The sequence below is a fragment of the Oncorhynchus gorbuscha genome, linkage group LG08, assembly GCF_021184085.1.
Source record: "Oncorhynchus gorbuscha isolate QuinsamMale2020 ecotype Even-year linkage group LG08, OgorEven_v1.0, whole genome shotgun sequence".
Classification (NCBI taxonomy): Eukaryota; Metazoa; Chordata; class Actinopteri; order Salmoniformes; family Salmonidae; genus Oncorhynchus; species Oncorhynchus gorbuscha.
Window position 1 is genome coordinate 55666419 of NC_060180.1, and position 27766 is coordinate 55694184.

At 43.3% G+C, this 27766-nt stretch overlaps 1 protein-coding gene across 3 annotated transcripts in view; it reads left to right on the top strand.

The window, feature by feature from the left end:
• LOC124041856 (sodium- and chloride-dependent glycine transporter 1-like) overlaps positions 1–27766 on the top strand; it is a 96590-nt gene that overhangs the window by 16060 nt on the left and 52764 nt on the right. For all 3 annotated transcript variants that reach the window (XM_046359930.1, XM_046359931.1, XM_046359932.1), the window contains exon 2: positions 22341–22598. Coding sequence is in view for 1 of the 3 variants with exons in the window: in XM_046359932.1 (XP_046215888.1) it covers positions 22569–22598 (30 nt within the window). In the remaining 2 variants the exon portion in view is untranslated. The remainder of the gene's footprint in view (positions 1–22340; positions 22599–27766) is intronic.

The window sequence follows — 27766 nt, forward strand, 5'->3', positions numbered from 1 at the left end:
CATATGCATATACTATATTCCTGGCATGAGCAGCAGGGCACTGAAATGTTGCGCAATTTTTAACAGAATGTTCGAAAAAGTAGGGGGTAGGAGTAACAGGTTAAAAGGTAATTTACCACCTTCACAAGTGCAGTCTCAGTGCTATGATGGAGTCTAAAGCCAGACTTAAGCAGTTCGTATAGATTGTTTGTTTTCAGGAAGGCAGTGAGTTGCTGCGCAGCAGCTGTTTCAATTTTTTTGAGAGGAATGGAAGATTTGATATAGGCCGATAGATCTTTATATTTTCTGGGTCAAGTTTGCCTTTTTCAAGAGAGGCTTCATTACTGCCACTTTTAGTGAGTTTGGTACACATCCGGTGGATAGAGAGCCGTTTACTATGTTCAACATAGGAGGGCCAAGCACAGGAAGCAGCTCTTTCAGTAGTTTAGTCGGAATAGGGTCCAGTACGCAGCTTGAAGGTTTAGAGTCCATGATTATTTTGTGTCAAGAGATATAGTACTAAAACACTTGAGTGTCTCGCTTGATTCTAGGTCCATGCAGAGTTGTGCAGACTCAGGACAACTGATCTTTGGAGGAATACGTAGATTTAAAGAGGAGTCCGTAATTTGCTTTCTAATGTTCATGATCTTTTCCTCAAAGAAGTTCATGAATTTATCACTGCTGAAGTGAAAGCCATCCTCTCTTGGGGAATGCTGCTTTTTAGTTAGCTTTACGACAGTATCAAAAAGGAATTTCGGATTGTTCTTATTTTCCACAATTAAGTTGGAAAAATAGGATGATCGAGCAGCAGTGAGGGCTCTTCGATACTGCACGGTACTGTCTTTCCAAGCTAGTCGGAAGACTTCCAGTTTGATGTGGCGCCATTTACGTTCCAATTTTCTGGAAGCTTGCTTCAGAGCTCGGGTATTTCTTATGACAAATGTTTTTTGTTTTTAGGGGTGCGACTGCATCTAGGGTATTGTGCAAGGTTAAATTGAGTTCCTCAGTTAGGTGGTTAACTGTTTTTTTGTACTTAGACGCCCTTGGGTAGGCGCAGGGAGTCTGGAAGGGCATCTAGGAATCTTTGGGTTGTCTGAGAATTTATAGCAATGACTTTTGATGATCCTTGGTTTGGGTCTGAGCAGATTATTTGTTGCGATTGCAAACATAATAAAATGGTGGTCCGATAGTCCATGATTATGAGGAAAAACATTAAGATCCACAACATTTATTTCAAGGGACAAAACTAGGTCCAGAGTATGACTGTGGCAGTGAGTAGGTCCGGAGACATGTTGGACAAGACCCACTGAGTCGATGATGGCCCCGAAAGCCTTTTGGAGTGTGTCAGAGTCGTGTGTATAGGTGACAGGGAAGACAGACGCAGGAGAGTAAAACAAGTGTAATGGAGTCTTTTTAATATATGTCCACTAAACATGCTCCAAACACTAAATGTACATTCATAATAAACATGGGTACGAGGACCCGTCGCGCACCTATACAAACATAAACAACACTGACATAAAAGAATCTCTGACAAAGACATGAGGGGAAACAGAGGGTAATGAATGGGATTGAAACCAGGTGTGTAGGAAGACAAGACAAAACCAATGGAGAATGAAAAATGGATCAATGATGGCTAGAAGACCAGTGACGTCGACCGCCGAGCACCGCCCAAACAAGGAGAGGCAACGACTTCGGCAGAAGTCGTGACAGAGTGGGTCTGTGGACTTGTACATGTGAATATTAAAGTCACCAAAAATGTGAATATTATCTGCCATGACTACAAGGTCCGATAGGAATTCAGGGAACTCCGTGAGGAACGCAGTATATGGCCCAGGAGGCCTGTAAACAGTAACTATAAAAAGTGATTGAGTAGGCTGCATAGATTTCATGAATAGAAGCTCAAAAGACAAACTGTTTTTTGGGGGGTAAATTGAAATCTGCTATCATAAATGTTAGCAACACCTCTGCCTTTGCGGGATGCGTGGGGGATATGGTCACTAGTGTAACCAGGACGTGAGGCCTCATTTAACACAGTAAATTAATCAGGCTTAAACCATGTTTCAGTCAGACCAATCAAATCAAGATTATGATCAGTGATTAGTTCATTAACCATAACTGCCTTGGAAGTGAGGGATCTAACATTAAGTAGCCCTGTTTTGAGATGTGAGATATCACAATCTCTTTCAATAATGACAGCAATTGAGGTCTTTATTCCAGTGAGATTGCTAAGGCGAGCACTGCCTTGTTTAGTTTTGCCCAACCTAAGTCGAGGCACAGACACAGTCTCAATGGGAATAGCTGAGCTGACTACACTGACTGTGCTGATGGCAGACTCCACCAAGCTGGCAGGCTGGCTAACAGGGGGAGTTAAAGCCCTGTCTATGTTTGTAGATAAGATAAGAGCACCCCTCCTGCTAGGATGGAGTCCGTCACTCCTCAATAAGCCAGGCTTGGTCCTGTTTGTGGGTGAGTCCCAGAAAGAGGGCCAATTATCTAAAAATTCTATCTTTTGGGAGGGGCAGAAAACAGTTTTCAACCAGCGATTGAGTTGTGAGACTACTGTAGAGCTCACCACTCCACTTAACAGGGAGGGGGCCAGAGACAATTACTCGATGCCGATTTACACACTGAAGTTGATTTACACACTGAAGCTATGTTGAGCTTGGTGACTGTTTCATCCTAACATCTTTGGTAAACATACGTGGATAACAACATCCCTATACTCTACACTCGCCAGTTTTAGCTTTAGCCAGCACCATCTTCAGATTAGTCTTAACGTCAGTAGCCCTGCCACCTGGTAAACAGTGTATGATCGCTGGATGATTAGTTTTAAGTCTAATACTACGGGTAATTGAGTCGCCAATGACTTGGGTTTTCTATTTGTCAGAGCTAATGGTGGGAGGCTTCGGCATCTCAGACCCCGTAATGGGAGGAGTAGAGACAAGAGAAGGCTCGGCCTCTGACTCCGACTCGCTGCCTAATGGGGAAAACCGCTTGAAAGTTTCTGTCGGCTGAATGAGCGACACCGGTTGAGCATTCCTACAGCATTTCCCTCCAGAAGCCATGAGAAAGTTGTCTGGCTGCGGGGAGTGTGCAGTGATTTATACTACTATCTGTACTTACTGGTGGCACAGACGCTGTTTCATCCTTTCCTACACTGAAATTACCCTTGCCTAATGATTGCGTCTGACGCTGAGCTTGCTGCACAGCTATCCTTGCCGTAAGGCGATCATTCTCTTGTATATTATGAGTACAGTGACTGCAATTAGAAGGCATCATGTTAATGTTACTACTTAGCTTCGGCTGGTGGAGGTCCTGACAAACCACGTCCAGGTTGTCACGCCTTGGTCATTGTATTTTGTGTTTTCGTTATATATTTGGTCAGGCCAGGGTGTGACATGGGTTTATGTTATTGTATTTTCGTATTGGGGTTTGTAGTATTTGGGATCGCGGCTGATTAGGGGTGTTGTTTAGGCTTGGCTGCCTGAGGCGGTTCTCAATCAGAGTCAGGTGATTCTCGTTGTCTCTGATTGGGAACCGTATTTAGGTAGCCTGGTTTCGCTTTGTATTTTGTGGGTGATTGTTCCTGTCTCTGTGTAGTTTCACCAGATAGGCTGTAATTAGGTTTCACGTTCCGTTTGTTGTTTTTGTATTGAGTTATTTCATGTATCGTTTCGTTTTCATTCATTAAAGATCATGAGTAACAAACACGCTGCATTTCGGTCCGACTCTCTTTCTACAAACGAAGAACGCCGTTACAGAATCACCCACCACACACGGACCGAGCAGCGTGTTAACAGGCAGCGACAGCTTGAACAGCGAAGGGAGGACGTTATGGACAGCAGAGGCATGGAGTATACGACGTGGGAAGCAGAGGCAGCCGGAGATAGGAGTCGACGATACGAGGGAACACGGTTGGCAAGGAAGCCCGAAAAGCACCCCCAAAAAATTATTGGGGCTTAAAGAGAGTATGGCTATGCCAGGTTGGAGACCTGCGCAAACTCCCTGTGCTTATCGGGGGGCTAGAGAGACCGGGCAGGCACCGTGTTATGCTATGAAGCGCACGGTGTTTCCAGTGCGGGTGCATAGCCCGGTGCGGCACATACCAGCCCTTCATATTGGCCGGGCTAGAGTGGGCATCGAGCCAGGTAAGGTTGGGCAGGCTCGGTGCTCAAGAGCTCCAGTGCGCCTGCACGGTCCGGTCTATCCAGAGCCAACTCTCCTTGTTTATCGTGAGGAGCCAAGGAGGAGACCTGAACCAGAGCCGGTGTTAGACGTGAGCGAAGCAGAGACTGTGAAGGAGTTAATGGGGAAGGTGGAGTGGAGAGTAATGAGGGAGTTGCTAGCTTGGTGCTTTAGGTACAAGATTCATCCGACGGAGCGTGTCGGGGATTTAATGGCACCTATGTCAGCGCTCCATACTTGTCCTGAGGTGCGTGTTAGTCGGCTGGTGAAAAATGTGCCAGCCTCACGCACCAGGCCTCCTGTGTACCTACCTAGCCTTGCACGTCCTGTGCCAGTCCTGCTCTCAAGCTCTCCAGTACACCTTCACGGTCCAGTCCATCCTGTGCCACCTTCACACACCAGTCCTCCGGTAGCAGCTCCCCGCACCAGGCTTCCTGTGCGTGTCCTCAATCCTGTAGCACCAGTTCCAGCACCACGCACCAGGCCTTCTGTGCGCCTCGCCTGTTCAGCACAGCCAGAGCCTTCCTTCCCTCCTGCGCTGTCGGAGTCTCCCGCCTGTTCAGCACAGCCAGAGCCTTCCTTCCCTCCTGCGCTGTCGGAGTCTCCCGCCTGTTCAGCGCTATCAGAGCCTTCCCCCTCTACAGCGCCGCCGGAGCCTCCTGCCTGTTCGGAGCAGCCTGAGCTGTCAGTCTGCATGGAGCAGCCTGAGCTGCCAGTCTGCAGGGAGCTGTCAGTCTGCAAGGTGCTGTCAGTCTGCATGAAGCAGCCATAGCTGTCAGTCTGTATGAAGCAGCCAGAGCTGTCAGTCTGCATAAAGCAGCCAGAGCTGCCAGTCTGCAAGGAGCTGCTAGTCTGCAAGGAGCTGCCAGTCTGCAAGGTGCTGCCAGCCTGCATGGAGCAGTCAGAGCTGTCAGCCTGCATGGAGCAGTCAGAGCTGTCAGTCTGTATGAAGCAGCCAGAGCTGTCAGTCTGCATGAAGCAGCCAGAGCTGCCAGTCTGCAAGGAGCTGCTAGTCTGCAAGGAGCTGCCAGTCTGCAAGGTGCTGCCAGCCTGCATGGAGCAGTCAGAGCTGTCAGTCTGCAAGGAGCTGTCAGTCTGCATAGAGCAGCTAGATCTGCCAGTCAGCCATGATCTTCTAGATCTGCCAGTCAACCAGTCTCTTCCAGATCTGCCAGTCAACCAGTCTCTTCCAGATTTGCCAGTCAACCAGTCTCTTCCAGATCTGCCAGTCAACCAGTCTCTTCCAGATCTGCCAGTCAACCAGTCTCTTCCAGATCTGCCAGTCAACCAGTCTCTTCCAGATCTGCTAGTCAACCAGAATATTCCAGATCCGCCAACCAGCCAGGATCTACCGGAGCCTACTACCTACCTGAGCATCATCTCAGTACTGGGCTTCCTCTCAGTACTAGGCTTCCTCTCAGTACTGGGCTTCATCTCAGTACTGGGTTGCCCCTCAGTTCCGGGCTGCCCCTCAGTCCCGATCTGCCCCTCAGTCCCGAGCTGTCCCTCAGTCCCGAGATGCCCCTCAGCCACGAGCTGCTCCTCAGTTCTGTGGGGTTCTGGGTGAGGACTATTAGGCCATGGTCGGCGGAGAGTGTGGATTATCCCAGGACGCGAAGGGGAGGAATTAGGACTTTAATGGAGTGGGGGCCACGTCCTGAGCCGGAACCGCCACCATGGACAGACGCCCACCCGGACCCTCCCTATGGTTTTGAGGTGCGTCCGGGAGTCCGCACCTTAGGGGGGGGGGGTTCTGTCACGCCTTGGTCATTGTATTTTGTGTTTTCGTTATATATTTGGTCAGGCCAGGGTGTGACATGGGTTTATGTTATTGTATTTTCGTATTGGGGTTTGTAGTATTTGGGATCGCGGCTGATTAGGGGTGTTTTTTAGGCGTGGCTGCCTGAGGCGGTTCTCAATCAGAGTCAGGTGATTCTCGTTGTCTCTGATTGGGAACCGTATTTAGGTAGCCTGGTTTCGCTTTGTATTTTGTGGGTGATTGTTCCCATCTCTGTGTAGTTTCACCAGATAGGCTGTAATTAGGTTTCACGTTCCGTTTGTTGTTTTTGTATTGAGTTATTTCATGTATCGTTTCGTTTTCATTCATTAAAGATCATGAGTAACAAACACGCTGCATTTCGGTCCGACTCTCTTTCTACAAACGAAGAACGCCGTTACACAGGTAAAGCGTCCGGAGTGAAAAAGTTGAATGAAAAAAAGTAGAGCGAGGGAAAAACTAAAAATATAAACATAATTAAAAAGTAAAAAACATCACGTTGTCAGGTAGCAAAGTAAGGTTAGCAACAAAACGCACAACAGCGCTTAAACAAGTCTGCAAGTTGTGACCGGACGCTGTGACACATCGACCGGAAGCTGTGACACAGGCCACTCAGCAAGGAATACCGGTATATCATAAAATACGGTATACCGCCCAGGCCTTTGATGAGCCAGGTGTGTCTCGGGGTGATTACAGCCATCTATTTTATTTCATGAACTTGTCTAGACAATAGTGACCCATCCAATATATGTGGCTGGGGTGTGGTTATAGCATTTATTTCACATGACCCATCAATTTAGACGTGTGCCTGAGTAAGCATCATCTAATAATGAACAGTTTTATCTCTACACTTTCTATTTTTAGTATTGCTACTATGCAAATATGCAAGTAACTACACTGCTCAAAAAAATAAAGGGAACACTAAAATAACACATCCTAGGTCCGAATTAATGAAATATTCTTATTAAATACTTTTGAATAGTTGAATGTGCTGACAACAAAATCACACAAAAATTATCAATGGAAATCAAATTTATCAACCCATGGAGGTCTGGATTTGGAGTCACACTCAAAATTAAAGTGGAAAACCACACTACAGGCTGATCCAACTTTGATGTAATGTCCTTAAAACAAGTCGAAATGAGGCTCAGTAGTGTGTGTGGCCTCCACGTGCCTGTATGACCTCCCTACAACGCCTGGGCATGATCCTGATGAGGTGGCGGATGTTCTCCTGAGTGATCTCCTCCCAGACCTTTACTAAAGCATCTGCCAACTCCTGGACAGTCTGTGGTGCAACCACTACTTGGTGGATGGAGCAAGACATGATGTCCCAGATGTGCTCAATTGGATTCAGGTCTGGGGAACGGGCGGGCCAGTCCATAGCATCAATGCCTTCCTCTTGCAGCAACTGCTGACACACTACAGCCACATGAGGTCTAGCATTGTCTTGCATTAAGAGGAACCCAGGGCCAACCGCACCAGCATATGGTCTCAAAAGGGGTCTGAGGATCTCATCTCGGTACCTAATGGCAGTCAGGCTACCTCTGGCGAGCACATGGAGGGCTGTGCGGCCCCCCAAAGAAATGCCACCCCACACCATGACTGACCCAATCTTGGTGTTCTCTGGCAAATGCCAAACGTCCTGCACGGTGTTGGGCTGTAAGCACAACCCCCACCTGTGGACGTCGAGCCCTCATACCACCCTCATGGAGTCTGTTTCTGACCGTTTGAGCAGATATTTGTGGCCTGCTAGAGGTCATTTTGCAGGGCTCTGGCAGTGCTCCTCCTTGCACAAAGGCGGAGGTAGCGGTCCTGCTGCTGGGTTGTTCCCCTCCTACGGCCTCCTCCACGTCTCCTGATGTACTGGGCTGTCTCCTGGTAGCGCCTCCATGCTCTGGACACTACGCTGACAGACACAGCAAACCTTCTTGCCACTGCTCGCTCGCATTGATGTGCCATCCTGGATGAGCTGCACTACCTGAGCCACTTGTGTGGGTTGTAGACTCCGTCTCATTCTACCACTAGAGTGAAAGCACCGCCAGCATTCAAAAGTGACCAAAACATCAGCCAGGAAGCATAGGAACTGAGAAGTGGTCTGTGGTCACCACCTGCAGAACCACTCCTTTATTGGGGGTGTATTGCTAATTGCCTATAATTTCCACCTGTTGTCTATTCCATTTGCACAACAGCATGTGAAATTTATCGTCAATCAGTGTTGCTTCCTAAGTGGACAGTTCGATTTCACAGAAGTGTGATTGACTTGGAGTTACATTGTGTTGTTTAAGTGTTCCCTTTATTTTTTTGAGCAGTGTATTTCACTGTATCATTTACACCTTCTGTATCCTGTGCATGTGACACACACAATTTTATTTTATATAGTGTCTTTACCAGAGGTGCCCCTTGTTCAGACGCAGAATGACAGATTTTTACCTTGTCAGCTCAGGGATTCAATCTTGCAACCTTTTGGTTACAAGTCCAACGCGCTAACCACTAGTCTACCTGCCGCCCCAGTGATTGCTGTTTAGCACATGGCCTCACGTGAATCCTTAAATAAATGGGTGGCGCTTAAGAAGAAATATCAGGCTGCAAAGAGAAGACAAGACAAGACAAGACAAGATTGAACTTCACTCAACTTTCAAGCGTTTTCCCCCTTAGTTAACACTATCAACGGTTCCCTTTACTGTGGGAGTTGTGATCGAATCAAAGTAATAATACCCACATTCAATACAATATATGAAAAAAATGAACTATGCAATATTTAGTATTTAAACTAATTATGCATGAGATTTTGTTGCAGGCAGATCGCATCAGAGTAGGATTAGGTCTACACAGTGCCTTCGGAAAGTATTCAGACCCTTTGACTTTTTAAAAATTTTGTTACGTTACATCCTTATTCTAAAATTGATTAAATTGTTTTTTCCCCTCATCAATCGACACCCCATAATGACAAAGCAAAAACAGTATTTTAGAAAATAATTTGTAAAGTAAAAAAAACATGAAATATGACATTTACATAAGTATTCACACCCTTTACTCAGTACTTTGTTGAAGCACATTTGGCACTATTACAGCATTGAGTCTTCTTGGGTATGACTCTACAAGCTTGGCACACCTGTATTTGGGGAATTTCTCCCATTCATCTCTGCAGATCCTCTCAAGCTTTGTCATTTTAGATGGGGTGCCTTGCTGCACTGCTATTTTCAGGTCTCTCCAGAGATGTTTGATCGGGTCCATGTCCGGGCTCCACAGAGGAACTCTGGAGCTCTATCAAAGTGACCATCAGGTTCTTGGTCACCTCCCTGAACAGGGTCTTCTCCCCTGATTGCTCAGTTTGGCCGGGTGGCCAGCTCTAGGAAGAGTCTTGGTGGTTCCAAACTTCTTCCACTTAAGAATGATGTGTCCTTGGGGACCTTCAATGCTGCAGAAATACTTTGGTACCCTTCCCCAGATCTGTCTTGACACAATCCTGTTTTGGAACTCTATGGACAATTCCTTTGACCTCATGACTTGTTTTTTTTTCTTCAAATCCTTTCCAAATCATGTCCAATCAATTGAATTTACCACAGATGGACTCCAATGAATTTTTAGAAATATCTCAAGGATGATCAATGGAAACAGGATGCACCTTAGCAAAATTTTGAGTCTCATAGCACAGGGTCTAAATTAATATGTAGAAATATATTTTTGTTTATTATTTGTACAAAATGTGCAGAAATTCTTTAACTTTTTTGTCTTTGTCATTTGGGGTATTGTGTGTAGATTGCTAAGGATTGAAAAAATATATATATATTTTAGAAGTGTCTGAATACTTTCTGAAGGCACTGTATATCACGGTCACAAGGCATAAGAACTAACAGGTTATAGAGCAAACACTGCAATTAACACAACACATAGGTTGTAATATGGCTTCCCCAGTGATTTTTATCCATGCACCACTACTGTATCAAAGCCAGAGTTACATTTGTTCATATCCTTTGCTAGTTAGTGAGTTATTAGCCCAGTTATAGATAATTTGAAGTCAGCAATGGGGGAGTGTTGCTTCTTACAAGAACACAAAATGTGTACATTTCTAGACATCTGTGAAAAGTGAGTCAGGTCTTAAAGGGGCAATGTTTTATTTTGAGACATGATTGAATACGCTAAGTAGCCAATAGGCAGAAGTTAGCATAATTTGTCTGATTCTCTGTAATAATGGTATGGAATAATAATACATTTTATTTTGTAAAGGGGTTTCTTGCATCAAACGACACAACATTTTCAATCACCATACTTCCGGCGCCGACTGAGATGGCCGCCTCGCTTCGCGTTCCTAGGAAACTATGCAGTTTTTTGTTTTTTTACGTGTTATTTCTTACATTAGTACCCCAGGTCATCTTAGGTTTCATTACATACAGTCGAGAAGAACTACTGAATATAAGATCAGCGTCAACTCACCATCAGTACGACCAAGAATATGTTTTCCGCGACGCGGATCCTGTGTTCTGCCTTACAAACAGGATAACGGAATGGATCGCATGCAGCGACCCAAGGAAACGACTCCGAAAAAGAGGGAAACGCGGCGGTGTTCTGGTCAGACTCCGAAAAAGGGCACATCGCGCACCACTTCCCAGTATTCTTCTTGCCAATGTCCAGTCTCTCGACAACAAGGTTGATGAAATCCGAGCAAGGGTGGCATTCCAGAGGGACATCAGAGACTGCAATGTTCTCTGCTTTACGGAAACATGGCTTACTGGGAAGACGCTATCCAGGGCGGTGCAGCCAACGGGTTTCTCCACGCATCGCGCCGACAGAAACAAACATCTCTCTGGTAAGAAGAGTGGCGGGGGCGTATGCCTCATGACTAACGGGACATGGTGTGATGAAGGAAACATACAGGAACTCAAATCCTTCTGTTCACCTGATTTAGAATTCCTCACAATCAAATGTAGACCGCATTATCTTCCAAGAGAATTCTCTTCGATTATAATCACAGCCGTATATATCCCCCCCCAAGCAGACACATCGATGGCTCTGAACGGACTTTATTTAACTCTTTGCAAACTGGAAAACATTTATCCGGAGGCTGCATTCATTGTAGCTGGGGATTTTAACAAAGCCAATCTGAAAACAAGACTCCCTAAATTTTATCAGCATATCGATTGCGCAACCAGGGGTGGTAAAACCTTGGATCATTGTTACTCTAACTTCCGCGACGCATATAAGGCCCTGCCCCGCCCCCCTTTCGGAAAAGCTGACCACGACTCCATTTTGCTGATCCCTGCCTACAGGCAGAAATTAAAACAAGAGGCTCCCACGCTGAGGTCTGTCCAACGCTGGTCAGACCAAGCTGACTCTACACTCCAAGACTGCTTCCATCACGTGGACTGGGACATGTTTCGTATTGCGTCAGATGGGAATATTGACGAATACGCTGATTCGGTGTGCGAGTTCATTAGAACGTGCGTTGAATATGTCGTTCCCATAGCAACGATAAAACATTCCCTAACCAGAAACCGTGGATTGATGGCAGCATTCGCGTGAAACTGAAAGCGCGAACCACTGCTTTTAATCAGGGCAAGGTGTCTGGCAACATGACTGAATACAAACAGTGCAGCTATTCCCTCCGCAAGGCTATTAAACAAGCTAAGCGTCAGTACAGAGACAAAGTGGAATCTCAATTCAATGGCTCAGACACAAGAGGCATGTGGCAGGGTCTACAGTCAATCACGGACTACAAGATGAAATCCAGCCCAGTCACGGACCAGGATGTCTTGCTCCCAGGCAGACTAAATAACTTTTTTGCCCGCTTTGAGGACAATACAGTGCCACTGACACGGCCTGCAACGGAAACTGCAGCCGAGGTGAGTAAGACATTTAAACGTGTTAACCCTCGCAAGGCTGCAGGCCCAGACGGCATCCCCAGCCGCGCCCTCAGAGCATGCGCAGACCAGCTGGCCGGTGTGTTTACGGACATATTCAATCAATCCCTATCCCAGTCTGCTGTTCCCACATGCTTCAAGAGGGCCACCATTGTTCCTGTTCCCAAGAAAGCTAAGGTAACTGAGCTAAACGACTACCGCCCCGTAGCACTCACTTCCGTCATCATGAAGTGCTTTGAGAGACTAGTCAAGGACCATATCACCTCCACCCTACCTGACACCCTAGACCCACTCCAATTTGCTTACCGCCCAAATAGGTCCACAGACGATGCAATCTCAACCACACTGCACACTGCCCTAACCCACCTGGACAAGAGGAATACCTATGTGAGAATGCTGTTCATCGACTACAGCTCGGCATTCAACACCATAGTACCCTCCAAGCTCGTCATCAAGCTCGAGACCCTGGGTCTCGACCCCGCCCTGTGCAACTGGGTACTGGACTTCCTGACGGGCCGCCCCAGGTGGTGAGGGTAGGCAACAACATCTCCTCCCCGCTGATCCTCAACATGGGGGCCCCACAAGGGTGCGTTCTGAGCCCTCTCCTGTACTCCCTGTTCACCCACGACTGCGTGGCCACGCACGCTTCCAACTCAATCATCAAGTTTGCGGACGACACAACAGTGGTAGGCTTGATTACCAACAACGACGAGACGGCCTACAGGGAGGAGGTGAGGGCCCTCGGAGTGTGGTGTCAGGAAAATAACCTCACACTCAACGTCAACAAAACTAAGGAGATGATTGTGGACTTCAGGAAACAGCAGAGGGAACACCCCCCTATCCACATCGATGGAACAGTAGTGGAGAGGGTAGCTAGTTTTAAGTTCCTCGGCATACACATCACAGACAAACTGAATTGGTCCACTCACAATGACAGCGTCGTGAAGAAGGCGCAGCAGCGCCTATTCAACCTCAGGAGGCTGAAGAAATTCGGCTTGTCACCAAAAGCACTCACAAACTTCTACAGATGCACAATCGAGAGCATCCTGGCGGGCTGTATCACCGCCTGGTACGGCAACTGCTCCGCCCACAACCGTAAGGCTCTCCAGAGGGTAGTGAGGTCTGCACAACGCATCACCGGGGGCAAACTACCTGCCCTCCAGGACACCTACACCACCCGATGTTACAGGAAGGCCATAAAGATCATCAAGGACATCAACCACCCGAACCACTGCCTGTTCACCCCGCTATCATCCAGAAGGCGAGGTCAGTACAGGTGCATCAAAGCTGGGACAGAGAGACTGAAAAACAGCTTCTATCTCAAGGCCATCAGACTGTTAAACAGTCACCACTAACATTGAGTGGCTGCTGCCAACACACTGTCATTGACACTGACCCAACTCCAGCCATTTTAATAATGGGAATTGATGGGAAATGATGTAAATATATCACTAGCCACTTTAAACAATGCTACCTTATATAATGTTACTTACCCTACATTATTCATCTCATATGCATATGTATATACTGTACTCTACATCATCGACTGCATCCTTATGTAACACATGTATCACTAGCCACTTTAACTATGCCACTTTGTTTACTTTGTCTACACACTCATCTCATATGTATATACTGTACTCAATATCATCTACTGTATGCTGCTCTGTACCATCACTCATTCATATATCCTTATGTACATGTTCCTTATCCCCTTACACTGTGTATAAGACAGTTTTGGAATTGTTAGTTAGATTACTTGTTGGTTATCACTGCATTGTCGGAACTAGAAGCACAAGCATTTCGCTACACTCGCATTAACATCTGCTAACCATGTGTATGTGACAAATAAAATTTGATTTGATTTGAAGAACAAGTGGAAACAGGTTTTTTCCAAAGTCTCATGGAATGTAGGCCTAAATTGAACACCACACATTAGCTGCTACTGTAGGCTGAATGGTACAACAGCTGTTTCCATGTAAAAAATGTACGGGATCCATTTCTCCGTTGTTTTTGATAGTAAGCCACTCTAGGAACTTAAAGTGGGTACAGCCTCAGAGTTCACATTAAATACACACTGGAAGTTGCACAGAATTTTCACAACGTTCAAGTTTGCGCTCAGCAGACCTGAAATTTAGTCAGGGCTGAATTTATTCTGAGGGAACATTGGTGTGAATGATGCTGAATAGGTGTAGACAAAGAAGAGCTCTCCAGTAGGTGTACCAAAACATTCAAGGGCCCACCTTTCTCCACAGTCGTATAGACTACACAAAGAAATTAATACATTATTTGGACATACTCATTCTAGGAAATGGGTATTGAAATTGAGAACACAAAAAAGGGAAGGAGAAGAGACCTGTAATTTTCCACCAATAACTCACTTTTACTCCTCCCAGGGGTGGAGCAACACTCATATGTGCTATACATACTACTAGAGCAGACCTGAGGGAAATGAACAGAACTGACTGAGTGGAGTCCATGGGATGGGGTGTTTGTCCACTCTGCAGACCAGTTAGTTATTCATTGCTGAGGCCATCTTATCTAGTAGCTCCTTTGAAAGCCAACACTGTCTAGTAAAACCCAAAGCCTGTTCTATCTTTGAGGGGAATTGCTCCTTCTGTGACGGTAAGACTTGGCTTTTAACCTAGTTTTATTTTTCTTGTTGCATCAACTTAACTATTTAACCCTCTGGCATGTTTGATTATTCTGTGTGTTACATTGGAATGGGAGCTACACACTGAGTGTTCACAACATGAAGAACACCTGCCCTTTAGTGACCAGGTGAATCCAGGTGAAATCTATGATCCCTTATTGATTGATGTCACTTGTTAGATTCAGTTCAATCAGTGTAGATGAAGGGGAGGAGACAGGTTAAAGAAGGATTCTTAAGTCTTGAGACAATTGAGACTTGGACTGTGTATGAGTGCCATTCAGGGGGTGAATGGGCCAGACAGGATTTAAGTGCCTTTGAATGGGGTATGATAGTAGGTGCCAGGCTCACCGGTTTGTGTCAAGAACTGTAACGCTACTGTTTTTTTCATGCTCAACAGTTTCCCGTGTGTACCAATAATGGTCCACTACCCAAAGGACATCCAGCCAACTTGACACAACTGTGGGAAGCATTGGAGTCAACATGGACCAGCATCCCTGGGGAACGCTTTCATCAACTTATAGAGTATGAGGCTGTTCTGAGGGCCAAAGGGGGTGCAACTCAATATTAGGAAGGTGTTTGTTCCTAATGTCTTGTACACTCAGTGTAATGTCTTGTACACTCATTAATCCTAACACACTGTGGGATGTCAGGTCAACAGACTCCCAACACATTGATGCTGAAGATGATAAAGAGAGAGTTTACCCAAGTTACAGAATGACACATCGATTTTGTTACCGTCTAAGCCCTGGCACGGGTCCCACATGCTAACTTTTAAGCAAAAGTTTATCAAAAGCTAACTGTTGGGGCTCCCGAGTGGCGCAGCAGTCTAAGGCACTACACCTCCGTGCTAGAGGCGTCACTACAGACACCCACTAAAGACACCCTAATCCAGGCTGTATCACAACCGGCTGTGATTGGGAGTCCCATAGGGCGGCGCACAATTGGCTCAGCGTCGTCTGGGTTTGGCCCGGGTAGGCCGTCATTGTAAATAAGAATGTGTTCTTAACTGACTTGCCTAGTTAAATAAAAGTTCAATAAAAGTATTTTTTTTTAATACATGCATTTGTGGTACAAATCCCATTCAAGTCATGGGACCGATATTAGCATTTTTTTGCGCATCATGTCCAAATCATCCGAAAGTATCAAAAATGTATTGAGAAGCTCAACAGTGTGCTACAGATGTTTTGAGCATGATGAGCATGGATTGCTGTTATACCTTGTCCATAAACTGCTTCAAGGGTCAGGAAGCCAATATGTCAAAAGATATAGATCATCCTAAATATGTTCATTGTGTCATTGTACTTTTCCCCCCTTAGAATAAATAGGCATAATAGTTTTGTAATGCCCATAATTGACTCCTGGAAGGGAGCCTTTTTTAAATGGTGTAATCATACCTAGTTACATTGTATTGTCATGTACAGTGCCTTCAGAAAGTATTTACTACTGCTGTGGCGGTCATGACATTTTGTCAGCTGGTTGTTGTCATGCAAAAGCCTGCTCATGGAAATTGACCGTTAATTAACTTAAACACGTTTAGCATTACCATGCTTACAAGCCACTGATGCACACATTTGGAGCATCTATATTTTAAAAAGTATCAATTGTATATACTGTACACCATCACAATAAATCCATGATTTATTTTAGGGAGGTTTAAAGAAACATGATATGAAGAAAAGTTCTTTCAGAAGGACAGAATATGAGTTGTCCTACTGTATGTTTTCTGGCTATGCGCCATGCCATAAGCTGTAGGCTTGTACATTTAGGAGATAAGATATGTGTAAGTCCCATGCCTTTATTTTTATATCATATGATTTTATAGTAAGAAGAATAGAATTGAACTTAACTGAATAAAATAGAAAGGATGTTTTTCCCATTCTGTAGCGAGTGCGCATATGAAGTGCATGAAAGCTTCACATTCAGAGTGTTAAAGTGATCATTTGAAATAGGTCCTATATGCTAGATTTAGAGTTTTCTGTCAATTTTAGTTGTGAATGATACAAACCTTAGAATGACTTAGAAGTGAAATCATATATGGACTGCACGATAGGCTATTGATTTGAAAAATGATTTGAAAAAACCTTCCTTGCCTCAGGCTGCACACGCTGTTTGCTCATCAAGTGATCATATTTTCACCTATAAGACCATTCTCAATGTAATCCAAAGCGCAATCCAAAGCACTCACATGGCTCTCCGTTACCTGATTGGGTCGTTCTTACAGGCTACAAGTCAGACACATCCAGGACGCAACTGCACGTGTCCGTATCCAATTCCATGGTGCATATTGAAGATATTGGAAGAACTGTTGAAATTTACTTTTCGTCAGCCAATAAGATGAGTAGGCCTAACAAACAGCAAAACCACTAGCCTATGTCAATCTACTATCCCCCATAGTACAAAGTCGACCTATTCTGTGCGAGAAATAAATATTCCAAACATAGTCTGGGACTGTTGCGGGATACAATAGATCACAAATTAATACAACCACACACAACAGAACAGAACATTTAGCTTAAAATGTTGATAAACTATTAGGTTATTTCTTCACATTATAAACGCATCAATGCACACATGGTAGTAGTTTATAAGCGCAAATGTTCCATTAGTGGAAAACACCATTATCAAAAGAGACCGCAAATGCAATTATGCATGTCATGCTTTTATTATAAAGGTTCATTTTTATTGTCAACATTATCTTCCCCAAACTTGAAACTCACACACTCTTTATGTATGACAGTTAGGCTCTACACCCATTGTAATTAATGTGCTTTAGTTGTGACACAAACCTTATCAAACATATATGCCTATGGGATAGGCTACATGGACTGCAGGAAAAGGAGGACCGAGCACGCCCCCATTCTCATCGACTGGGCTGTAGTGGAGCAGGTTGAGAGCTTCAAGTTCCTTGGCTTCCACATCACCAACAAACTAACATGGTCCAAGCACACCAAGACAGTCATGAAGAGGGCACAAAAAAACCTATTCCCCCTCAGTAGACTGAAAAAATTTGGCATCGATCCTCTGATCCTCAAAAGGTCCAAGAGGCTTCTAAACAGCTTCTACCCCCAAGCCATAAGACTCCTGAACAGCTAATCAAATGGCTGCCCCCCTTCTACGCTGCTGCTACTCTCCGTTATTATCTATGCATAGTCACTTGAATAATCCTCCAACATGTACATATAACCTCAATTAACTTGACACCGGTGGCCCCCGCACACTGACTCTGTACCGGTACTCCAAGTATATAGCCCCACTATTACATTTAAGTCATTTAGCAGACGCTCTTATCCAGAGCGACTTACAAATTGGACTATTGTTATTTACTGCTTCTCTTTAATTATTAGTTATTCTTATCTCCTACTTTTTATATATATATTTTCAAACTTTTTTGTATATTTAATTTTTGGGGGTATTTTCTTAACTGCATTGTCGGTTAAGGGCTCGTAAGTAAACATTTCACTGTAAGGTCTACATGTAACGATGTACACTGAGAGTCAGTGAACAGCGCACCGACATGACACAAACAGAAACAATGATGACTGGGGAAGAAACTAAAGTGACATATAAAGGGCAGGTAATGAAGGAGGTGATGGAGTCCAGGTGAGTGTCATTATGAGCATAACGCTGGTGACAGGTGTGCTCCGTAACGAGCAGCCTGGTGACCTAGAGGCCGGAGAGGGAGCACATGTGACAATACCCCCTCCCAGATGCGCGGACGCCGACCAAGATGACGACCCCAGGGATCAGAAGCGGACAGGTCACCTCTGCTAAGGCGCAGAAACCTGACGAGCCCAGCTGAAGCGTGAGAGCCTGATGAGCCGGCTGAGACCTCCCCGGTTGCCTCGGTCGAGGCATGGGAACCTGTTCTCCCGCTGATGCATGGGAGCTTGTCGAACCCGCTAATGCATGGGAGCCTGTCGAACCCGCTGAGGCATGGGAGCTTGTCGAACCCGCTGAGGCATGGGAGCTTGTCGAACCCGCTGAGGCATGGGAGCTTGTCGAACCCGCTGAGGAATGGGAGCTTGTCGAACACGCTGAGGCACGGGAGCATGTCGATCCCGCTGAGGTATTGAAACCCGTCGGGCCCGTTGAGGCAGGGGAACCCAACAAACCGTCTGAGGCCTCCCAGGTAGCTCCGGTTCGGGCACCCGGACCCGACATCACATCCAACACCAAAACAAAACAAAAAAACACTCTCTGATGCTTCCATTTGGTGAGTCGTCATTCTGCAACGATGTACGCTGATAGTCGGGAAGCAAGTTCAGGGAGTGAATACGTTTAATAAATAAATGTACAGCGCACCAAACTGACACAGAAACAGAAACAACAATGACTGGGGAAGAAACCAAACGGAGTGACATATAAAGGGCAGGTAATCAAGGATGTGATGGAGTCCAGGTGTGCGCCATAAAGAGCAGCCTGGTGACCTAGAGGCCGGAGAGGGACACACGTGACACTACACCTGTTGTATTTGGTGCATGTGACAAATACAATTTGATTTGACATGGGGTGTGTGACTGATTCGAAAAAGTAGCTAAAAACAGCTTTGTTTCTTATGCTGGGCATAATTCACAAGTGATAATTTATAATTCACAAGTGATAATTTATAATTCACAAGTGATAGGCTGATATTGTCACCCATCAGACTATTCTTCATTTAGTCTTGTCTTTACATATACTAAATAATATATGTGTGACATTTGTTTTGAATTAGAATGGACCATTATCATGCACCTGTATCGAAACAGGGGCAGTGGAAAAAATACATATCATCTATGCACTTAAATAGCAAGTGGAGGATGCTTTTCCCCATGGTTCATTTTCATACCAGCCAGGCAGGCTATACTCGTGTTGTAAATATAAGCAATGTGCATATTATTAGGAATGTTGAGTAATACATATCATAGGCCTAGCCTATAGAAAGGTCATGGGATCCTCGTCTTTTTATTAGCGGTTTTCTCCCACGATTGCATAGCCTATAGAAATGTTGCGCAACATGAGCTCATGGGCTCTCAGGAAGTGTTTGATTAGATTTTCAAAACACATTTGCATTGATGTCAGAGTGATTAGAGGGACAATAGAGTGTTGAGTACCAGGCAGTTAGCAAGTTTGGTAATTTAAATAGCAGCAGCATCAGAGCTTGGAGAAGTCTAATTACTGTGACTAAACGGTCATGTGGAATTTGACTGCCTTCATGACTCGTGACCGCCGTTGTGGCGGTAATACGGTCACCGCAACTGCATGCTTAACCTCTAATATGCATATGTGTGTTTTGACTTCATCATCACCTTAGAAAGCATTGTCCATTTCATTGTGTTAGGCTTTGAAACAACAACCACAATGAACATGTTTTCCACTCAGTTTCAACCTGTTTTAGAACTTTTTTCTTCAAATTGACCAATCACAGTGAGGTGAGTTTTAAAAGTATGATAAGGCCTACTGTTTTGATGATAAGTGTTTGATGTGATTTTCTATTGTATTTGCCTTGATGTCAGAGTGGTTAGAGGGACAATAGAGCCCTGAGTACCAGGCCATTAGCACCTGATGGTTGTTAGCAAGTTGGGTACTACCAACTCATGTCCAGTGTATTAAGAGGAGATTACTGTGACTCGGTCAAGTGAAATTTTACTGCGGTCATGACTCATGACTTTCAATGTGGCGGTAACATGTTGGCAACACTGCAACAGTCCTAATATCCACACCCCATTTTTTTCTCCATATTTAGTTTTGTTACAGCCTGAATTTAAAATGTATTAACAATTTAGTTTGTCAATTAAAAAAAGAATTAATACAAAATTGAAAGTGGAAATGTTTTGAGTCAATAAGTATTCACCCACTTTGTTACGGTTCAGGAGTAAAATGTGCTTCACAAATTGCATAATAAGTTATAAATTAGGCCGTGGATGGTGTAACAATAAAGTCACTAAAAAGATACAGGCATCCTTCCTGACTCAGTTGCCAGAGAGGAGGAAACTGCTCATGTATTTCACCTTTAGGCCAGTGGTGATTTTAAAACAATTACAGAATTTAATGGTTGTGATATGAGAACTGAAGATGGATCAACAACATTGTAGTTCTTCCACAATACTAACCTTAATGACAGAATAAAAAGAAGGAAGCCTGTACAGAATAAAACATATTACAAAACATGCATCCTGTTTGCAACAAGGCACTTAAGTATACAAAGTGTTATGTTTGGGGCAAATCCAACACATCACTGAGTACCACTTTTCATATTTTCAAGCATGGTGGTTGCTGCATCATGTTATGGGTATGCTTGTCATTGGCAAGGACTAGCGAGTTGTTTAGGATAAAAATCAATGGAATACAGTTATAAGCACAGGCAAAATCCTGCTTTCCAACAGACACAAATTCACCTTTGAGCAGGACAATAACCTCAATCAAAAGGCCAAATCGACACTGGAGTTGCTTACCAAGACAATATTGAATGTTCATGAGTGGCCAAGTTACAATTTTGTCTTAAATCGACTTGAAAATCTATTGGCAGACTTCAAAATGGCTGGGTAACAATGATAAACAATCAACTTGACAGAGCTTGAAGAATTTAAAAAATATTATCATTTTTTAAATAAATAATGTAAAAAATATTTTAAATAGGATTTTATGAAGAATAATATTGTACAATCCAGGTGTTGGAAGTTCTTAGAGACTTACCCCAAAAGACTCAGCTGTAATCACCACCAAAGGTGCTTCTACAAGGTATTGACTTATCAATTAAATTATGTAATATGTTTTCACCATGTCATTATGGGGTATTGTGTGTAGAGAAAATATATTTAATCGATTTTGAATTCAGGTTGTAACACAACGAAATGTGGAATAAATCAAAGTGTATAAATGTAAATGCAAATGTATGAATACTTTCTGAAGGAACTTGTATGTATGATATTAATTATTGTTGTGTAATTAAATTTAAATATGGTGAAGTTTAGCTTTAGTGAATGTTAATGAATTTTCCTATGGAATTAATTAGCTTATAGGATAAACAGCATCTTCCCCTGTGTAACGGTTTTCTGTATGTGAAGGAGCGTCAGACCAAAAAGCGGCGTGGCTATTGCGATCCATTTTTAATGAAACAAAGTAAACACGAATCAAATACAAAAAACGTACCACGAAAACCAAAACAACCTAATACTGGTGCAAAGTAACACAGACAGTAACAAGGACAATCACCCACAAAACCCAACACCAAACAGGCTACCTAAATATGGTTCCCAATCAGAGACAATGACGAACACCTGCCTCTGATTGAGAACCATATCAGGCCAAACTAGACATGTAACATAGAATGCCCACTTAGCTCACACCCTGACCAAACAAAACATGGAAACATACAAAGCAAACTATGGTCAGGGTGTGACCCCTGATACAGAGAGTAATTGATTTCTATGTGCTCCAAATGTAAAGTATTTGACTTGAACAATTTTACCATTGTCACATAATTTAATAAAATAGAACAATGCAGACATCAAATTTGAATTCAATTTATACTGGGAAGGAATTAAACACTGTTGGCTTCCCATGTTCTTGGGTTCATTTCGATTACTGCTCTCTGCACTTGTTGTGCAATGTGCAGTCAATGACAAGTCTGAGCTTTTTCTCTAACAGTCGACTAATCTGTTTATACACTAGCACATTGTTTCAGCGATTAGTTTTCAGGAAAATTTCAATCTAGTTTCTCTCCAATCTGTGGCATATATCAGCATCCTCACCACTGGTGCCTTTGGTCAGCTAAAGACAAGTGTCTTCAACCATTAGAAAGGGAGGGAGTTTTTTTCCCAGTGTTGAAATTTATGTTTGAAATTGGGAAAGGAACTAAAAGTGTTGCCTCCACCCCCCTCCTTGTCACATGTCCCTTTCACAGGAAAGAAAAGTTCCTGGATCAGTGGAGAATTAATACAAAGGAGAGACGCCACTTCAGCAACAGTCGGAGACAAGGGAATCGAGAGAGCAACGGGGCGACGTCGCACGCCAGCCGCTGTTACTGAAACATACCGGTGTCCAGAAGAAGACGAGCAGCAGCACGGACATAGACTACATCCTCACAGAAGAGAAAGAGGTCCCTCTGCTTGAAAGCGCTCCTGACTGAAGCATGGCGGAAAAGCAGTTTCCGGGGATTCTGGTGAGTTTAAGTTTATGTTTATTGTATTTCTATTTAGTCTTTCCCCCTCCCTCCCATACTCATCTCCTCACACACCCCGTCATAGACTGAGGGGAGTAGGTCGCCACACAAGTGTCTGGTGGGCAGACAAGAGGAGTTTTGTTTAGGACTGGTAAAATAACTTGTGGAGGCTTCTCTTCTTTAAGGGTGGCAAATCACACTTGAGCTACGGTATTGTTTTGTCAATGATGAGGAATAGCAGTGTGCAGCTGTTGCCCAGCAATTGAACATTAGTTGACCTTATGCTGTTGATCATGTATCCATTTGTTACTTGGTCACTGGTCTAGCCCTATAGACCAAGGATCAGCTAACTGGATGACAACTGGAAAGACCTATAGTCTATCTAACAAAATGTAGGCTAATGAAATAAAAACATGTCTACTGTTTTTGTTGCTTTGTTAATTATTTAGAAAAAATGTAATGTAGTTAGAACTCTAGCTAGTTGTAGAAACTTTAGCAAAATGATTTAATGTGGAGTTCTCATGAGATGTTATCAGTTATCAAGGTCAGTAGTGAAGTAAAGTTTGTTTATTTCCCAAGTTTTCTGTTCATTTCTCTGTGTAGCCCTATTGCCACTTAAAATTTGTAGTCCACAATTTTTGGGGGTACTTAATTTTCCCTGAAATATAGTTATTCTAATGTAATGTTTTTGGGTTATAGTGCCACATTTATAATGTTTGTGGGAGATAATCCAATGTTTACTTAAAGACTATAAATTACATCCAGTTAAAATATAGAATTATTTTATTAACTGAAAAATAAATAATCTTTCATACCAAAAATAAAATGTTTTTGCATATCAACCAAACATCTGGTTAGTGACTTGAAAGGTCCTTTAGATAATATACAGTATGTACTTGGGTTAAAGTAATTAAATAGCACATTCATTTGAATGAAATGTTTTTGTTTTGTGTAAAGAATTATCCTTTTGGTTTAGCCTATCATTTGAAGACATAGAATAGGCCTATTTATCAAGTCGACAAGGTGTTACCTGTACTTGATCAATGAGATTCTCCAAGATTCTTGCTTGAATTTAGCCAAACTTTCCTAAGTGTCCTGTCTATTGTTTTATGTATTTTGTATGTGTTTAATGTTTGTATAACTTGTATGAAACTGGTTTTGACTATCCCTAATATTTCATTCCATGCTTTTATCCCTTTCGATTTTAACTACTGAGAACACTGGGGAACACTGGGGATAGTGGCTAGCAGCCACCCCTGGCCACAGTATTAGTACTGAAGTAACTGGAGCTTGGGTGGCTTTACCCAACCGGACCCATGTGTCTGTCAAGCAGGTATACTGCAGGCTGATTGTTTGACTTGGCCGAGGTGGCTTTCGCAGCAGCCACTTCTGTAATTGTCTGAACAGTGTGTCCCTGGCTGAGGGCCACAGAGGAACTCTCCACTGAACTCAAATACAGCTTCTCACTACTTTAAAACTGCCTTAACAGTAATAAATTACACATCTTGCTAGGCTAAATTAAATTATTAATTCATTTAATTGTAGAGGTTATGATGTAATTTTCCAGAGAACTAGCGTAACTTGATAAATCTTACACAAAATACATACCTAGAAAAAATGTACTGGCTCTTGCAGGTTGTTCCAAGGTTATACAGTTGTAAGACAATTTGACATACAGTTAGCTTATAGAATAAGCAAATAAAGATCGCAAGTAGTCACATAAATTATTTGTATTGTATTTTATAAGTGAGTCCTACTAGTCCTAGTCATCAAACCACTCTGTAAATATTTTTAGGCCAAGGCCTCAATAACAACATCACATGTTCTTCACAACAACATTTTCAAATTTCACACTGCTGTTAGTAAAACAGAGAAATGGACAGAGAGAGATAGTAAAACTTCTCTTATCTGGACAGGAAAAAAGCATACGAGTAAGGTCAAACCTTGAGGTTTAAACGTGAAGTCAAAAGTAGAAAGAGCCAAAATCCCTCACAAAAAAAATCCCTCCAAAAATCCCTCCCCTCTTGTGATTGGTTCCCCCCTGCTCCGGTCCCCATGGCCGAGTCTGTTGTCTTTCACTGACAGACAGTGATGCTAGTCATTCCACAGGACCGAGCCCTTCTCCCGCCATCAATAACTGCCACAGCTCCCCCACATACAGTGTATTATATTACATACAGTAGAATTGCCACCATCTTTAGATTTTATGACATGATGTATTACTGATTTATTTATATTGTTTTGTTCTCGTACATAATAGAGGTCGACCGATTATGATTTTTCACAGCCGATACCGATTATTGGAGGACCAAAAAAGCCGATACTGATTAATCAGACAATTGATTTTTTTGTAATAATGACAATTACAACAATACTGAATGAACACTTATTTTAACTTAATATAATACATCAATAAAATAAATTTATCCTCAAATAAATAATGAAACATGTTCAATTTGGTTTAAATAATGCAAAAACAAAGTGTTGGAGAAGAAAGTAAAAGTGCAATATGTGCCATGTAAGAAAGCTAACGTTTAAGTTCCTTGCTCAGAACATGAGAACATATGAAAGCTGGTGGTTCCTTTTAACATGAGTCTTCAATATTCCCAGGTAAGATGTTTTAGGTTGTAGTTATTATATGAATTATAGGACTATTTCTCTCTATACCATTTGTATTTCATATACCTTTGACTATTGGGTGTTCTTATAGGCCCTTTAGTATTGCCAGTGTAACAGTATAGCTTCGGTCCCTCTCCTCGCTCCTCCCTGGGCTCGAACCAGGAACACAACGACAACAGCCACCCTCGAAGCAGCGTTACCCATGCAGAGCAAGGGGAACAACCACTCCCAAGTCTCAGAGCGAGTGACATTTGAAACGCTATTAGCGCGCACACCGCTAACTAGCTAGCCATTTCACATCGGTTACACTAGCCTAATCTCGGGAGTTGATAGGCTTGAAGTCATAAACAGCGCAATGCTTGACGCACAACGAAGAGCTGCTGGCAAAATGCACAAAAGTGCTGTTTAATGAATGCTTATGAGCCTGCTGCTGCCTACCACCGCTCAGTCAGATACTTGTATGCTTGTATGCTCAGTCAGATTATATGCAACGCAGGACACGCTAGATAAACTAGTAATATCATCAACCATGTGTAGTTAACTAGTGATTATGATTGATTGATTGTTTTTTATAAGATAAGTTTAATGCTAGCTAGCAACTTACCTTGGCTTACTCCATTCGCGTAAAAGGCAGTCTCCTTGTGGAGTGCAACGAGAGGCAGGTGGTTATAGCATTGGACTAGTTAACAGTATGGTTGCAAGATTGAATCCCCCGAGCTGACGAGGTGAAAATCTGTCGTTCTGACCCTGAACGAGGCAGTTAACCCACTGTTCCTAGGCCGTCATTGAAAGTAAGAATGTTTTCTTAACTGACTTGCCTAGTTAAATAAAGATTAAATAAAGGTGTAAAAAAATTTAAAAAAAAAAAACACAAATCGGTGTTCAGAAATACAGATTTCCAATTGTTATGAAAACTTGAAATCGGCCCTAATTAATCGTCCATTCCGATTAATCGGTCGACCTCTAATACATAACCTACAGTAATTGACGTTTTAGTAGTTGTATACTTATTTTCACTTACCGCTAAAATAGCTCTTTCTAGTTTTCTATCTATTTGAGAGCTTACTTGCCATGGACATGCTGCTTATTCTGCTTGGGATTGTGCATTAGAAACCCAAGTCTGACTCTTTACAACCTTTCTAAGAGAGGCCGTATCTTCTGAATTGCTCTCCGGCATCTTTTATAGCGTATGGACTCACTTTCCCTGAATTGGCAGCAGTCTTATGCATTGAGAGAGGATATGTTGGGGAAGGGACACGCATCATGTGTCGTTGTGCCTCTTCTGTAATTGTCTAAGACAGTGTTTGCCCTCTCCAGTCCTCCAGTACCCCCAACAGTATACATTTTTGTTGTAGCACCAGACGAGCACACCTGATTCAACTGGTCAACTAATCATCAAGTCTTCAATTAGTTGAATCAGGTGAGTTTGTCAGGGGCTACAACAGAAATGTGTGTTGGGGTTAGGAAACACTTCTCTAAGAAAGCGAAGAGAAAGAATGCATGTGAAACGGACATTGAAAACATATTTGTGCCCGGTAATGACGGGGGTATTTCTGCTTGGCCTGTCAGAGACGAAAGACTAAAGATCAGTAGCAGAGCGACTGTTAGCTGTGGTGACTTCTTGCACCGCCTCCCCTGGGTACTAGGGTAGTGCTGCAGTGAGTTGCATTTCCCATGGGCTGCCTGCTAATGTGGGCTTCTTTGCAGTGTCCCATAGGACAGGAGCCATCCCTGTTAAGGACCATTCTGACATGAAATGGTTTACAGTAGGTTACCTGCAGACTAAGTGATACAGAAATGTCTGTTCCATAGCAATGAAAAAGGGGAAAAAATAAGTATATCGCGAATATTGATGTAGTTTGTCTTTTATTGTTTCTTACTTGTTAACATTCTCACCTTGGAAAACTGGCAAGACATTTCGTGTAGAATTGAGGCGTAGAGGATCTAAACGACTTGTCTGTTGTACATAATTGCCTTGCCATGTGAAGTTTGTGTAAAGACAACGTGTGGCAAGCTTAAGTTCGTCTGTCCGTCAAGTCTTCAGTCTGCTTAAAGCTTTTCCTTCCCTTCTTATATAAGGAGGACCATATTGAGCCGTCAGTCATTCACTTGAATTAGCTTGAGTGTTCACATCTTTGTAACTGTGCAACTGTGCTGCCTTCAGGGGCATGGGAACAGATGTGACGGAGCATAGGGGAAGTCAAAACATGATTTCTGTTTGTTTGAGCCTCTGACTGTACAGTGCAGTGCACCAAGAAGCCGAGCCAGGGAAAATGCAGCCACTGTGGCGAAGGTACAATGGGGGGACAAGGGCCACCAAATGCCAAACACGTCCACTGCTGCGCTTCCTTTAAAAAGTTTCCCCAACCAAAGGGCCCATTGAGTTTCGGCCTTTAGATTTCATTTGAAGAAACCACTCAGGCTGAAAATGTAGTTTTTTCCTACTTTTCTTCCTCTCTCTTCTGTTTAATGGCAGCCCCTTCCAAATAAAGGATAAACAAAGTTAAAAGAAAAAGGGAGAGACCCACTTTCGCTGGCTACTTTGTGAA